The following is a 14,992-nucleotide window of genomic DNA, read 5'->3' on the forward strand; positions in this document are numbered from 1 at the left end:
GACATTTTTCAAAGTTTAGGTACGAAAATTAATAGTCTGGAAAAGTTCAGACACTGTTTGGACGAATTTCCCTATTAAGTAAACGAAAATAGGCAGTCTTGACAATTAGAAAGACATTAACGGACCAAGGCAAGCAGACTAAAAAAAAAACTAAACAATATTGGCAGTCTTGCCAATCTACCCCATTAACACTCATTTAACAGCCTAACCAGAAAACACAAAACTCCAATCAGAAAGAAAGTTCCTCAGAAATCACCCCCACGGAGACGGAGGACAAGGTGGAGTGTAGACTCCTTCTGAATGTTATAATCCGCCAATGTGCGACCGTCCTCCAATTGCTTTCCAGCAAAGATCAACCTCTGCTGGTCCGGTGGGATTCCCTCCTTGTCTTGAATCTTCGCTTTGACATTGTCAATAGTATCAGAACTCTCCACCTCAAGCGTGATCGTCTTCCCCGTCAGAGTCTTCACGAAGATCTGCATCCCACCACGAAGCCTGAGCACAAGATGCAGAGTACTCTCCTTCTGAATATTATAATCCGCTAGAGTCCGGCCATCCTCCAATTGCTTCCCAGCGAAGATGAGCCTCTGCTGGTCCGGTGGAATCCCCTCCTTGTCTTGAATTTTCGCCTTGACGTTGTCAATCGTATCGGAGCTCTCCACCTCCAAAGTGATCGTCTTTCCAGTCAGAGTCTTCACAAAGATTTGCATACCACCCCTCAACCTTAGAACCAGATGCAAAGTCGATTCCTTCTGGATATTGTAATCAGCCAAGGTCCTACCGTCCTCCAGCTGCTTTCCGGCGAAGATCAACCTCTGCTGGTCTGGGGGAATTCCTTCCTTATCCTGGATCTTTGCCTTGACGTTGTCGATCGTATCGGAGCTCTCGACCTCGAGAGTGATCGTCTTCCCGGTGAGGGTTTTTACAAAGATCTGCATACCTCCCCGGAGACGCAGCACCAGATGGAGAGTCGATTCCTTCTGGATGTTGTAATCGGCGAGGGTCCTGCCGTCTTCGAGTTGCTTTCCGGCGAAGATCAGCCTCTGCTGGTCTGGAGGAATCCCTTCCTTGTCCTGGATCTTGGCCTTGACGTTATCGATGGTGTCGGAGCTCTCGACTTCCAGAGTGATCGTCTTCCCGGTGAGGGTTTTGACGAAGATCTGCATACCTCCCCTGAGACGGAGCACCAGGTGGAGAGTGGACTCCTTCTGGATGTTGTAGTCGGCGAGGGTGCGGCCGTCCTCGAGCTGCTTTCCGGCGAAGATGAGCCTCTGCTGGTCGGGAGGGATGCCCTCCTTGTCCTGGATCTTGGCCTTGACGTTGTCGATAGTGTCAGAGCTCTCGACCTCGAGGGTGATGGTCTTGCCGGTCAGGGTTTTCACGAAGATCTGCATGCTTGGGGATTGGGATTGGATCGAGTAAAGGGGGATTTGAAATTGAAAGGAAATTGAGATTCAGAGAAATTAGGCTTGTGTAGAAGGCGTTTTGCGAAACTGTGAGGAAGAGAAGGGGCAGGAGGGCGCTTTATATAGGGGAGGAAGCCGACTCCAAATCCAATTCTTATTCCGGAAGAAACGAGAATTGGTGGTCCAATATAGGTCGACCGAATGGTCCAGAACCTTCCAGGTGCTAAACCCAAACCCAAGTTATTTTGGTATTATTATTCTTTCCGACGACAATTAGGAAAATGTTTTATCATGAAACACTTCTGTTATGTTCTGGCATATGGTTAAGATTGACTGATTGAGTTCTCATCGGGTACATTTAGTAGTCTCATGAACACGTTTTTTTTTCTTTTTCTAAATATTTCGTTTCTCGCCTTTCATTGTAGAACTTCAAAATTAGAGATTTAATTTACTGAGCCAAGTGACTATGCTTTGAAGCGTGTAAAACAGAACAAGCATTCTTCAGCCATTACAACAGGGATCTCCATTGCATGCACTGTTCTTTGGCTGCACCATCTTCGCACCAGTGTGATGCACATTGGTTCTCGAATTCAGCATCAACTCCAGATTCATGCGAGGATATATTTTCATCGTTTTGAGAAATTATGATTTCGAGAGAGATTCTCATTTTTTAAGATATGCATAAAAAGAATCATGGTTCATGCTTATAATGCGCCAAGGGACCAATATAAAGAATTCCGGAAAAGATCACTCCTGCGACTTTGTCAATCTACGTTTCATGCACCCCATCAAGAACATGTAATTTGGATAATGAAGGTCGGAAACAGAGCTCTTCCAAATTTGCAGTACCAAGATTATGCTAATGCTGTGATGTATAGCAAACATATATAGTCTACATTAATTGAATGTCTATAAGCAAAATAACAGAGAAATTTACCACATGGATCAGATCAGAAAAACCAATTATTCATGTTTAAGGACAAACATAAATTAACAGAGAGAGAGAGAGAGTAATGTTGCAGAGAGAATGGAGATTTTAGTGTGTTTATTCATCTCATACAAGAGGGTATTTATAGGAATACATTGTAGTGTGAATGCTCAAAGAGAAAACCAAATTGATAACAATCTTCATCATGGCTGCAGCTCTACATGCTTGTCTTTCAATGATGAAATCTGCCATGCTTGTTGCCTCTTGGTATAAAGCATGTCACACAAGTCTTCATACACTCAAGTACCTATGTTTATACACTCAAGTACCTATCTATACACTCAAGTACTTATTACATGATATAGACATTTATACTATGACTCATACTATGACTCATACAACATGACTCATACAATATGACTCATATATACTACAACACTCCCCCTTGGATATTTCATGTCAATAGTATTGTCTAGGCCTTGCGCTTCTAAGTTGCCTCGTTAAAAAACTTTGCCAAGTAATAAAACCCTGTGGGAAAAAACAACCTTGGTCGAAGGAGAAAAAGAGCACAACGCGCATTGAGTGTGGAGTAGTAATATCACAGCTTCGGAGATAAGTGGAGTCTTCTTATCAGCATCATAAGTAGGTAATATGTCTACGAGAGGGATGCAAATAGAGTTGCTGCAACAAAACCTTGCCCGGAAAACCCAGTGGGAAAAACCCGTGGTCGAAGGTAAAAGATGAGCAAAAGCATATATGTTGAATCAAAACATCTTCAGGATGTAGTATAAGTGGGGCGACCATGCTAAAGATGTGCCTCGTTAAAACATTGCCAGGTAACAAAACCCAGTGGGACAAAATAACCCTGGACGAAGGACAAAAAGAGTACACGATGGTCAAGTGGGTATGCTTCTGGATACTCCCCCTGATTTCAACATCTCCTTTGTGTCTCCCAAACGTGGTGCTTCTCTCGTTGCCTCATTAAAAACCTTGCCGAGTAATAAAAACCCTGTGGGACAAAAAATAATCTCGGTCGAAAGGGAAAAAGAGCACAACACACTCTTCACGTTTCGAGACCATATATGTAGACATCTCCCCCTCTTATTGATCTTTGAGGAGAGTCTGTTATTGCTGATTTTATGCTTGATGTTGTCGCTTTTCATGCAGCCTTGCTTCATTTGTTTCAAAATAAGCAGCATTATCTTAAATGCTTGTAGGCTCATCTGTGGTAGACTTCAAACCACAACTATTCGAACATGCGTAACTATGGATCCAATCCATATACATTCACGAACCACTTCGTGAAGAGCAATAATCTCTGCATCGTTCGAAGATATAGCGACTAAGGTCTATTCTGTAGACTTTCAAGATATCACGGTCTTACCCATGGTGAACACTTCACCAGTCTGGGAAGACCTTTGTATGGGTCAAGAGATACCCAATATCAGCAAAAACCTTCCAAAACACTTATGTCGTTTTGGGGTAGGGATAGAATACGCAGGCCAGCGTTTGGCGGCGTTTCTGGTGTGTGATGGATCTGAATCCATCATCTCTCTATAGGGATAGAATAAGCCCATATCGATCATATATCTCAAGTACCGAAAGATATCTTTTACACCAATCCAATGGCGTCGCGTTGGCGCAGAGTTATACCTTTAGCTAACAAGTTTATGTCAAAACGAGATGTCCAGTCTTGTGCATTGAGCTAAGTACAATAATGCGCCTATTCGCACTTCTGCCTCTTGCACATCTTCGTCTGATCATCCTTCAGACGAAGAGGATCCTTTTCAGGATCAAGACTACGAACGATCATGGGGTGCTTGAAGGCTTGACCTTTGTCAAAATGCCTAAACATCTATCAACACGGTGCTCAAGTTCCAAACTGAGGCATAATCGTGTTCCCCAAAAATCCTTCATCTCAAACTCGGATTTCAAGTGTTCAGCGGTTTCCCTTAACTCTTTAAGGGTTTCTAATGAAGATCATGTCCAACATGAAAACCGCGATAGAATCTGAAACTTGTTATGGAAACGCGCAGGCATATCCCTTCCCAATCAAGTAGTCACTTTTAGTGAGCGTTTCAACTCTATTGCAAACGCGCTCCGTGGTCTAGAGCCACTTCATTTGGGTAACTAAAGTTTCACTATGAACTTTCATGTATATTCCGTATCTAGATCCCCATAGAGATACGTAGTGACCACATTTATAAGTTTCATGTTCAGTTATTTGGAAACTACCAAACTGACAGGGTAGTGGAGTGCAATGACATCCATTACGAGAGAATATGTCTCATCGTAGTCAATTCCAGGGCGTTTTGTGAGAAGCCTTGCACCATAAGGCGAGATTGCCATCTCTTTTTTCTCAACACGCTTTCTAACGAAGACCCATTAGTTAATAGGTTTTATGTAAGGAGGTGTTGGCATCACTGGCTCAAAGACCTTCCTCTTCGTTTAACCTGGATCGCATCTTTCCATTTAGGCCAAATTTCTCTACGTTGGTATTCATACTTCAACGGAGCGTGGTTCGATATCATCGATCTCAACAAACTCATGTGCATCAAAATGCGTATCTACATCATCAATTATGATGGAGTTTCTATTCCACGTCTTATGTACACTAGTGTAATTTTCATAGAGCTCTATATTCTCAGAAATAGGTTCTGACGTTGAGGCGTCCCCCAACGATAACCATAATCCGGAAGATACTCATAAGACGGATGTTGAGTGTCGATGATCCAAGGATTGTGCCAAAGTATCCTTCGAATCCACAGGCTTCCCACGCATCTTAGCTGGGGCCATGGCCTGTAACGCCAGAGTGCCACTTTCTATGGCGTTGGCACCTTGCCTACCTCTGTGTAGGGTGGTGCTACGTCCTCTTATAGGGACGTCCTTCCTTGCAGGCATTTTTGCAGCAAATGTGTATGATCTCGTCACTTTAATAGGGATCGAGATGAGACATAGTGGGGACAGACCACGACAATTCCTGTCGTTCCTGTTGAAAATCTCGTCACTTTAATAGGGATCGAGATGAGACATAGTGGGGACAGACCACGACAATTCTTGTCGTTCCTGTTGAACATTCTTGTTCTTATCTCCCCCTAACGATGGGAAGACTGTCTCATCAAAGTGACATCCGTAAATCAAACGGGAAAGAGTTCGCCTTTGCAAGGGCATTAAGTGGCGGACGATTGTTGGAGTCTCAAATCCAACTAAGTTGCTCACTTATTTGTAAGGACCTACCATAGGCGCTGTGGCAGCGCAATTGGCACATAAATGGCTCACTCGAATGTGCGTAAGTACAAAATATTTGTACCCAGTCACTAGCTGTAACGCAGATATACATTGAGTGGCGGTAGGTCATAGAGAAATTAGCATAGTTGTATGCGATATTGCATCACCCCAGGCGGATATAAGGATATTGGTGCGCATCACCAATGTCCGAACTACCATCGTAGTTATGTCCGCGAGACCTTTTGGGCGTGTATATGGGAATGTGATGTCCAACATCAGTCCCTTTGCAATAACCATCGAAAGTCTTCGATGTAAACTCTCTAGCATATGCAAACCCAATTGACCTAAGGATGACGGGGGGTGAGCCCGTTGTCATATGATTTGTGCTAGGAGTATAGCATAAACAGCTTTTACAGGTGGACAATGGCACAACACGTGATTAGTGTGTTTGCGTGTCAACCAACATCATGAGATATTTAAACGTCCGCAAGTTGGTTGAATAGGTCCACAAATATCACCTTGGATTCTTTGCAAGGATTCTTTGCAAGAATGGTATATATTTCTTTTAGTGTCCTTTGCATAGGATGGTCTCGATCCTATCTTTGCTAAAGAGCAAGCTTTGCAAAACGAAGTAACTCTTTGGACCAATCTTTGGTTCGTACTTCTTTTCGTTTTGAGGAATGGATGTTCGTGAAGTCTTTAATATACGGAACATCATATCGCGACCTAGATATCCCAAACGGTCTTGCCAAAGCCTATATGTGTCAGAATCCCATAAGTCATCTCATATGATATGGTTTGATTCAATGACTCGAATAGTGGTTGCATACAACCCACTAGAGCGACACATAAGTTTTTCTAATACTCGTTTATGTCCGTAGTCATTAGAGGTAATGCAAAGGAATTCTTGTCCATCCTCACAATGTGTTTCCACATGAAAACCATTGGCTCTTATACCTTTCAAATAATAAAGTTCGGAATTTAACACATGTCCATGACATTGAATAATAATGCGACACTTTATTAATAAGGAAAATAACCAATGATTACATCAAAGTTTTCCCAAAGTCTATTCCATAATAAAATCAAACTTTTAGACAAATTGTAGTTTACTCAATCCGTTTGGTAACTCCAATGAAATATGACCAGGAAAGTAGAGAGATGTTGGTGGAGCGATGCTCGCTTAAGTACCCCGATCTCAATTACTTTCCTAGACATCATACTTCATTTGATGCGCCACATGAGAAAAAGTTTTAATACAATTGTCATTTGACTAAGGCACATTTGCCATTCTTGGAAAATAGAAAGGACTATTCTAATCAAAGTCTGCGGCATCCTCGTGCTCTTTATCTGCAGCTTTGAAGTCCTCAGTGGTGAGAGTGATATCTTCACCATCTTTATCTTCAGCAAGATTTATATCTTCATCTTCAGCAAGATTGGTTTCTTTCTCTCTCAATTGCCTATACACCTTGTAGCCCGCGGCTAGTTGGGTGCTTGCATGGCATTGCTTGAACCAATGCTCAATTGATCAACATCGATGACACATGTCATTGTGGTTACCTCCCTTTATTTGAGGTGCAGGTTGTCCACGTTGTGGATATTGCCAAAGCACTACCCATAGGTCCCTTGCATCCTTGATCGACATGTGCTCTAACTGAGAGATTTATCCATGTGGCGTCGCATCAAGATAAGTGATTGAGCATGCTTTGTGGGTGTTCGTTGGAACACAAGGCCCTGGTCAGGTGCCTGGATTATGGGCAATATCTCACTCGCAGTGAGATGGTTCTCAACGTCGGTTACCCAGCCATGGTATTCCGAGCCTGTTTGAGTCAAGCATTGGAAAGTCGAGTCTAGGTTCATTCGGCATCCTGAAAAATAGGAAGAGAAGATATAATAGTTTCGGAGTTTAAACTTCTACGAAAACTAAAATAATAAGATTTCCGAGCTATGCTACCAAGAAATCAATTTCCAAGAATATTTGGATTAGACCAAAACAATGATGTTTGCGGACGCTCTTAGTCCGAATATTATGAACACTCTTAGTTCATTGATTACGAACGCTCTTAGTTCGTTTAGCGTAAATCCCCACGATTCCGCTTTTAGTCGATAAATTGATACTTGCGGACGCTCTTAGTCCGAATATTATGAACACTCTTAGTTTATAGATTACGAACGCTCTTAGTTCGTTTAGCGTGAATTTCTATAATTCCGCTTTTTGATTACAAGTCCTTGTTGAAATTCGGAGCAAATTCGCTTCTGAATAGATCTCACTTCAAATGGTGTACATGTCTCAAGACGGCTCCAACATGGCTGAAATTTTGAGATCCGATATAAGAGACAGAGATTAACAACTTTGATGAAGAAAGGATTTTGATTAGATGTCCTGAAAAGGACGTTTCTCGGCGTGCAAGTAGGTTGATCTGCACAGGAACGAGCATGCTGAACAGCTCCCACTTTCAATAGTGTACTTGTCTCAAAACTACTTCAACAGGGCTGAAATTTGGATATCAGATACAAGACACAGAGATTAACAACTGTGATGAAGAAAGTATTTTGATTAGATGTCCCGAAAAGGAGGTTTCTCGGCGTGCAAGTAGGTTGATCTGCACAGGAACGAGCATGCTGAACAGCTCCCACTTTGAATAGTGTACTTGTCTCAAAACTACTTCAACAGGGCTGAAATTTGGATATCAGATATAAGACACAGAGATTAACAACTGTGATGAAGAAAGTATTTTGATTAGATGTCCCTAAAAGGAGGTTTCTCGGCGTGCAAGTAGGTTGATCTGCACAGGAACGAGCATGCTGAACAGCTCCCACTTTGAATAGTGTACTTGTCTCAACACTACTTAAACAGGGCTGAAATTTGGATATCAGATATAAGACACAGAGATTAACAACTTTGATGAAGAAAGTATTTTGATTAGATGTCCCGAAAAGGACGTTTCTCGGCGTGCAAGTAGGTTGATCTGCATAGGAACGAGCATGCTGAACAGCTCCCACTTTGAATAGTGTACATGTCTCAAAACTACTTCAACAGGGCTGAAATTTGGAGATAAGATATAAGAGACATAGATGAACAACTTTGATGAAGAAAGTATTGTAATAAGAGGTCCTGAACAAGATGTTTCGTGGCGTGCAAGCAGGCTGATCTGCACAGGAACGAACGCAGGGGCAGCGCACGGTATGGCTAGCAAGGGCTAGGAGCTCGTGCTGATAACGTGTTTAAGGACAAGCATAAATTAACAGAGAGAGAGAGAGAGTAATGTTGCAGAGAGAATGGAGATTTTAGTGTGTTTATTCATCTCATACAAGAGGGTATTTATAGAAATACATTGTAGTGTGAATGCTCAAAGAGAAAACCAAATTGATAACAATCTTCATCATGGCTGCAGCTCTACATGCTTGTCTTTCAATGATGAAATCTGCCATGCTTGTTGCCTCTTGGTATAAAGCATGTCACACAAGTCTTCATACACTCAAGTACCTATGTTTATACACTCAAGTACCTATCTATACACTCAAGTACTTATTACATGATATAGACATTTATACTATGACTCATACTATGACTCATACAACATGACTCATACAATATGACTCATATATACTACAACAATTCATAAAATTAACACTAACCATGGAATACATCGACACAAACATCACACACAACCAATTACTAATTATCTTATGATCCGAACAGATAAAGGCTATCATCTTATGAAAGATAAGCATGAAGCAGGATTCACAACTTCACCATAGAAGTAAGAAAAACATCCACATCACAGTCTAAGGACAGATTTAAATAAATGAAAAGCTTCATCAACAACCACATTAAAATTAGAAGGAAACCAAAGTAGAGAAGGGAGAAATTGTTGGGCTTATATTAAGAGAACCAATGTAGCATTTTCTCACAATTAAGAGAGACAAAAGATGCTAAAATACAATAAACAATCTCCGCAGAACCAACTATTAGTCTTAGCCGTCACCCTCATGATGTGTCGGTCTCTTAAGAAAAATGCATTTAGAACACGAGCAGGGAAGGTCATGTAGTAGGGAGGGTGTGTTTAACTTTGAACATTCCAGTTCCTATCGGCATTGGTATTCCCATGATTATGCTTTCACTTACTCCTTCAATTCTGTCTACTGCCCCCTTCACACAAGCATTAAACAGATGATCATCTGTTCGCTCAAATGAAGCACCCATTAAAACACTTTTGTCCATCTTTTGAAGGCCAAATCTCGTCATTCCAAGAACTTGACCCCTGGAAGTCATTGCATCCGCTAAAAGCATCATATGGCGATCATCTATGTTCATTCCATGTTGCTTCATAGTATACTTTATCTCCTCTATGATAGAAATTCTCGCAGCTTCAATCCCAAGTGTCTGCTGCACTTCAATAATGTCATTACTTGTGGTTTTACAACCATCTACTCCTTCAGTGCTCATTACTGCCAGAAGTCCCTTGCCTTCAGCAAACAACCTGTACTTCTTACCAACAACATCTGCACCTTTAACTTGAACATCTTCTTTATCCTTTTTCACATCACTTTCATCAATAACAACACGCTGAACTGTCGTTATGCCCCTTACTGTAACATTGGGGAGGATACTCTTTAATCTGTAGAGCTCAAAATAAAGTCTGCGTCTATCCTTGTCCTGAGAATACACTTCCAAAGTTTCGTTATCTGGAACTTGAATATTCTCTTGCTTCAGTTTGATTCTCGGAACTTTTAAAATTGATTCTTTCACAACATCAACATCTATAGACAACTGTGCATCTCGAATCATGACCATATCAAGCTTGATGACTATGCATGCCTGTCTTGGAGTTATTAGGATCCCTATACTCTTAGCCACCTGCCCTAAATTTGTGCTCCCAATCCGACCTGCCACCATGCGTGCAATCATCGCATTATTATCACACTCAAGTACTGTAGTGATGATGGGTGTCTTGATATTTTTTGCTCCATCTATTATCTCCTTTATCCGAGGGACTCCAAGAGTAACGTTCATGCTTGCAACTCCAGCAAAGTGAAAGGTTTTCAGTGTCATCTGTGTCACAGGCTCGCCAATACTTTGAGCTCCAATTGCTCCAATTGCCGTTCCAGCATCAATTCTTTTTGAATGATAACGAGATATACAAGTATCTAGAAAAACGTCCAGCTGTCGAGAAGTGACACCAGATATATTTTTGACAATCTTCTCCAGAATAGCAGACTTCACCTCCCAACCAGAACTTCGATTCAACAAAAAAGTCTCCTGTGTTTTTCTTTGTGTTTTTCCATATTCATCCAGGAATTTCTCTATAGAACTTTTAAAACACATAGACAAACCATCTTCAGGAATCATATCTTGTTCTGAAAGCCTGCTTCTCACTACTTCAGACACTTGTTCAAGAGACAGGCTGCTATCAGTTTCTTCAGCAGGGCATGTGGCCTTGGCTTTCAAAAACATTCGAAATAAGTCTATCGGTGCTCCACTTTTCCCTTCCATCATAGCAGGGTCCATACCGTCATCCCCATAACAGAACTGAACTATACCTCCATTGGCAACCCGAACTGTTTTATCATAGTGGATGGCGAGATCTTCTAAAACCTTTGACAATCTACGTGACATGTACCCAGTTTCAGCAGTTTTCACTGCTGTATCAACAAGTCCCTCTCGCCCTCCCATTGTATGAAAGAAAAACTCTGTAGGTGTCAGGCCACTATAAAAGGAATTAGCTACAAAGCCTTTAGCTGCAGGCATTTTTGCATTCCTAGGGAAGTGTGGAAGGCTTCGATCTATGAAACCATCAGGTGCACGGCGACCACCAACAGATTGCTGACCAACACAGGCAACCATCTGGCTAATATTGATAGCAGATCCCTTGGAGCCACACTGGGACATGATCAAGGGACTGTTTCTCCAATGTAGCTTTTGCATGCACAGCTTTCCAGTTTGATCTCTAATTTTATTTAACACCTCAGAAATCCCAGACTCAAGTGATTCAAGTGATTCCAGCTTTCGTTGATTATACAACTCTATCTGGCTGTCACATTTGCTATAACCTTCCTTGATGATTTTTTCTTTCTCATCATACAGATTGTCACTTGGTTGTACATCACTAAGCCCAATCGAGAATCCATGATTACCAATCCACCGTGCACTTAATTTAGCTAGGCGATTCATGCAAGAAGCAGCAGCATGAGCTTTATAGTCTCTGAGAAGAACAGAGTAAAGTCCATCCTTATTGCCATTTCCTAGGGTAGCCTTCCCAAGTTGCCCAGATAATAGCTCACTGTTGCGAAAATAGACAAAACCATCGTTTGGGCACATTGCTTCTGTTTCTCTTCCATCCTCAGTCCTGGCGGAGGTGTAGGATTTCTCCCTAACAATAAGATTTAGATAGACTCTCACATTTGAGTTTGGGCGTACTAAAACATTAAATAGCTGCTTACCTGTCCAGAGCTCTACTGGCTTAACTACAGCAGGTGTTGGCAAATCAACAGAAGCCTTGCCATCAACCATATATGAACACAGGAGTGAAAAAGATGCACGGTCATAAAACGTGTCCTTCCTTGTTATAAGGAAAGAAGAAGTTAGAAAATCTTGAGTGGAAGCAACCAAAATCTCTCCATTTTTCGGAGTGCATAGATTATTATGCACCCCCATCAACATAAGCGCCTCAGCACGAGCCTCCTCAGTTTGTGGGACATGAATATTCATTTCATCACCATCAAAATCAGCATTATACGGGTTGCAAACAGATTCATTAAACCTCAATGTCCTCGAATGTGGCATAATCCTTGCCCTATGACACATGACAGACATCCGATGCAAGCTCGGTTGCCTGTTGAAAAGAACAATGTCCCCGTCTTCTAAATGCCGATCAACTATGTCACCGCATTTGAGTCCAAGAGCACGGCCCTGTCTGTTAACCTTCAAGGTGAACTCAGAGCCGTCATGATTTTTCAACATTTTGGCACCTGGGTACTTATAAGGCCCATTACTGACACACAGCCTCAACTTGTCAATATTATGCTTGGAAACCCGTTCTGGATAACTCAAAATTGTAGCCATTTCCATAGGGATTCCAACCTCAGTAATTTTCAGATTAGGGTCCGGTGATATAACACTTCTCCCAGTATATTCAACACGCTTCCCACTCAAAGTGCCACGAAACCTCCCCGTCTTCCCTTTGAGGCGCTGCACCAAACCACTCAATGGCTTGGTAGGTTGTTGAGCTCTCAAGCTCGGCGGAAGGTGTACACGAGCCTCACTATTTATATACTGTGCAACCTCAATCTGAAGCTCCTCCCAACAAGACAATGACACAGCAGAGGAACTTCCTGCAGATGATAGCTGCAGTCGAAGTTTCGCATTTGCTTGAATAATCCTCTTCAGCCTCACAGTCACATCATCCTCATTACTCTGTGATCCACCTACAAGAACCGAAGGCCGAATAGCTATCGGCGGCACAAGAATGCAAGTCAACAGGAGATTCTCCGGTCGAGTTTTAAGACACAGAAACCGGCAATCCACATCAAGCATCTTCCTAAACAGAGAATAAACTCTAGCAGGGTCAAGCAAAAAAATTTGTTGCATATTAATGACTCCCTTGTCAATTATCGCCGACTTATACTCATCTACCACAACACCATTAACAGTTCGTTCCGAATGATCGTGTTGAATTCCCACATCCCCCGGAACCCTTCTCACATTGCCATTTGTATACCCACAATGGGAGCACTCCACTGCTCTATGATTCGTCAAGGGCTTAACACACTCCTTCACTATCGATTTCATGTCCTTCACCGACTCGTTCTTGCTTCTCAGTTTCTCATCCAAAAGAATTCTAGAGCACATTTTACAGATGCACTTCAAAATGTCCACAACCACATTCAAATACCCGACATTGAAAACAGGGAGGGAAAGCATGAAATACCCAAAGTGCCCCGGGCAGTCGGAGAGTTTTGCAGAGCAAGTGGCGCAGTTGCCACTCTGGCGATTCGCAGGGCCCAATCTGGGGTCCAGCAACCCGCCTTGGATGGGTTTTCCGGTGGCGGAATCGTAGTACTTGCCTTCGAAGATTTGGGCCTCGGCCATTTTGGCGATCTCCGACTGGGAGAGAACGTTGAATTCCCATTGGGCTATTCTCCGGTGGTCTTCTTGTTCAATGTAGGGCTGTTTTGTGAAGACCACTGGGGCCCGTTGGGTATTCATGGAGGTTGCGATCGGCGAGAGTGCCGGCGGCCTTGAGCTGGTGTCCGGCGGCGAAGGTCAGGCTGAGCTGGTATGGGCTGTTTGTGGTGGGATGCCAATGGTGTCGGAACTCTTCACAGCGGCGGCTATGGTTCCGCCGGTTAGGGTTTTCACGATTGAGATTTCGGCCTGCGGCTGGAATTTGTGAGAATATAAGTACTCTCCAAACTGGAGTGGGCAAACACCACGTGGACGACAAAGATCTCACCGATACAAATGGACGGTCAGGAATCCTCTGAAATTGAGCACAAAATGTTAAATTTTGTGTCTAAGCAACATCGAACCCTCGACCTTTATGATATAATCCATGTGGTTTGCCAACTGCGCCGCCATATCAGTTGTTTACTGCAAACAATTTTTTCTTATTAATTCCTAACTTGAATACTTACGTGGTTAACTTGTTTTTTCTTTAACAATCGTGGTTAACTTTTTTTTAGAGCACTAGGACTCCACTATATTTCATGGTTATCTATACGGCTATACCCGATTCAAAGTGTGGATTAGTGGGTTTTGTAAATGATGATCGGTTGGTTAATATATGAGAAATGTTTGTGGTGGGAGACTTGAAGTGTACTTTTTTTTTTTGAGAATAACTTGAAGTGTACTTTTAATAATAATGGTATGCATGAATAAGTTACTAGTCAAAAGGAATACACTTTCCCCTTAGGGTAAGTTCACCCGTTGGGTCACCAGGTCACCCACTATTCACTACTTTTTAGTGTTAATTTCGTGCCCTGGGTCACGAGCACAGTGTATTTCGGCCTTGGGTCACCCTGTACAGTGTTCTGGGTCACCATGGTGACCTGCACAGTGTATTTTGTGCCCTGGGTCACGAGCACAGTGTATTTCGTGACCCAGAGAATGAAAATATACACTAAAAAGCAGTAAATAGTAGGTGACCCGGTGACCCAACGGGTGAACTTGCTCTTATGACTATAGTATTGAGTTGTGATTATTGCTAATCATAAAGTGATTTATAGTTGATAGAATTTAAAGGAAATTTTCACTTGATTTTTTTTGTAGGGTAGAGTTGTGGTATTTGAATGTTCCGAAATAACTTTGTGTGTTTTTAAAGTGGTTTTCATTTTACAAATTCCGACTGAAGAATTTGAGCAGATGCACATGTATTGCGTATGAAATTTAAGTAGAATATTAAAAGCATGAGAAAACTGACATTGTACA

At 42.1% G+C, this 14,992-nt stretch overlaps 2 protein-coding genes across 2 annotated transcripts; both read right to left on the reverse strand.

Moving 5' to 3' along the window:
- Window positions 1-245: 245 nt before the first annotated feature.
- On the reverse strand, window positions 246-1,456 carry LOC133720334 (polyubiquitin 4). The gene has a single exon (XM_062146595.1). The coding sequence runs from the start codon at window positions 1,392-1,394 to the stop codon at window positions 246-248; it is 1,149 nt and encodes a 382-aa protein (XP_062002579.1). The 5' UTR covers window positions 1,395-1,456.
- A 7,966-nt stretch (window positions 1,457-9,422) lies between these two features.
- LOC133720330 (DNA-directed RNA polymerase III subunit 1-like) lies at window positions 9,423-14,124 on the reverse strand. Its single transcript, XM_062146586.1, has one exon. The coding sequence runs from the start codon at window positions 13,769-13,771 to the stop codon at window positions 9,608-9,610; it is 4,164 nt and encodes a 1,387-aa protein (XP_062002570.1). The 5' UTR covers window positions 13,772-14,124; the 3' UTR covers window positions 9,423-9,607.
- Between the last annotated feature and the right edge of the window lie 868 nt (window positions 14,125-14,992).

This window comes from Rosa rugosa, chromosome 7, assembly GCF_958449725.1.
Source record: "Rosa rugosa chromosome 7, drRosRugo1.1, whole genome shotgun sequence".
Classification (NCBI taxonomy): Eukaryota; Viridiplantae; Streptophyta; class Magnoliopsida; order Rosales; family Rosaceae; genus Rosa; species Rosa rugosa.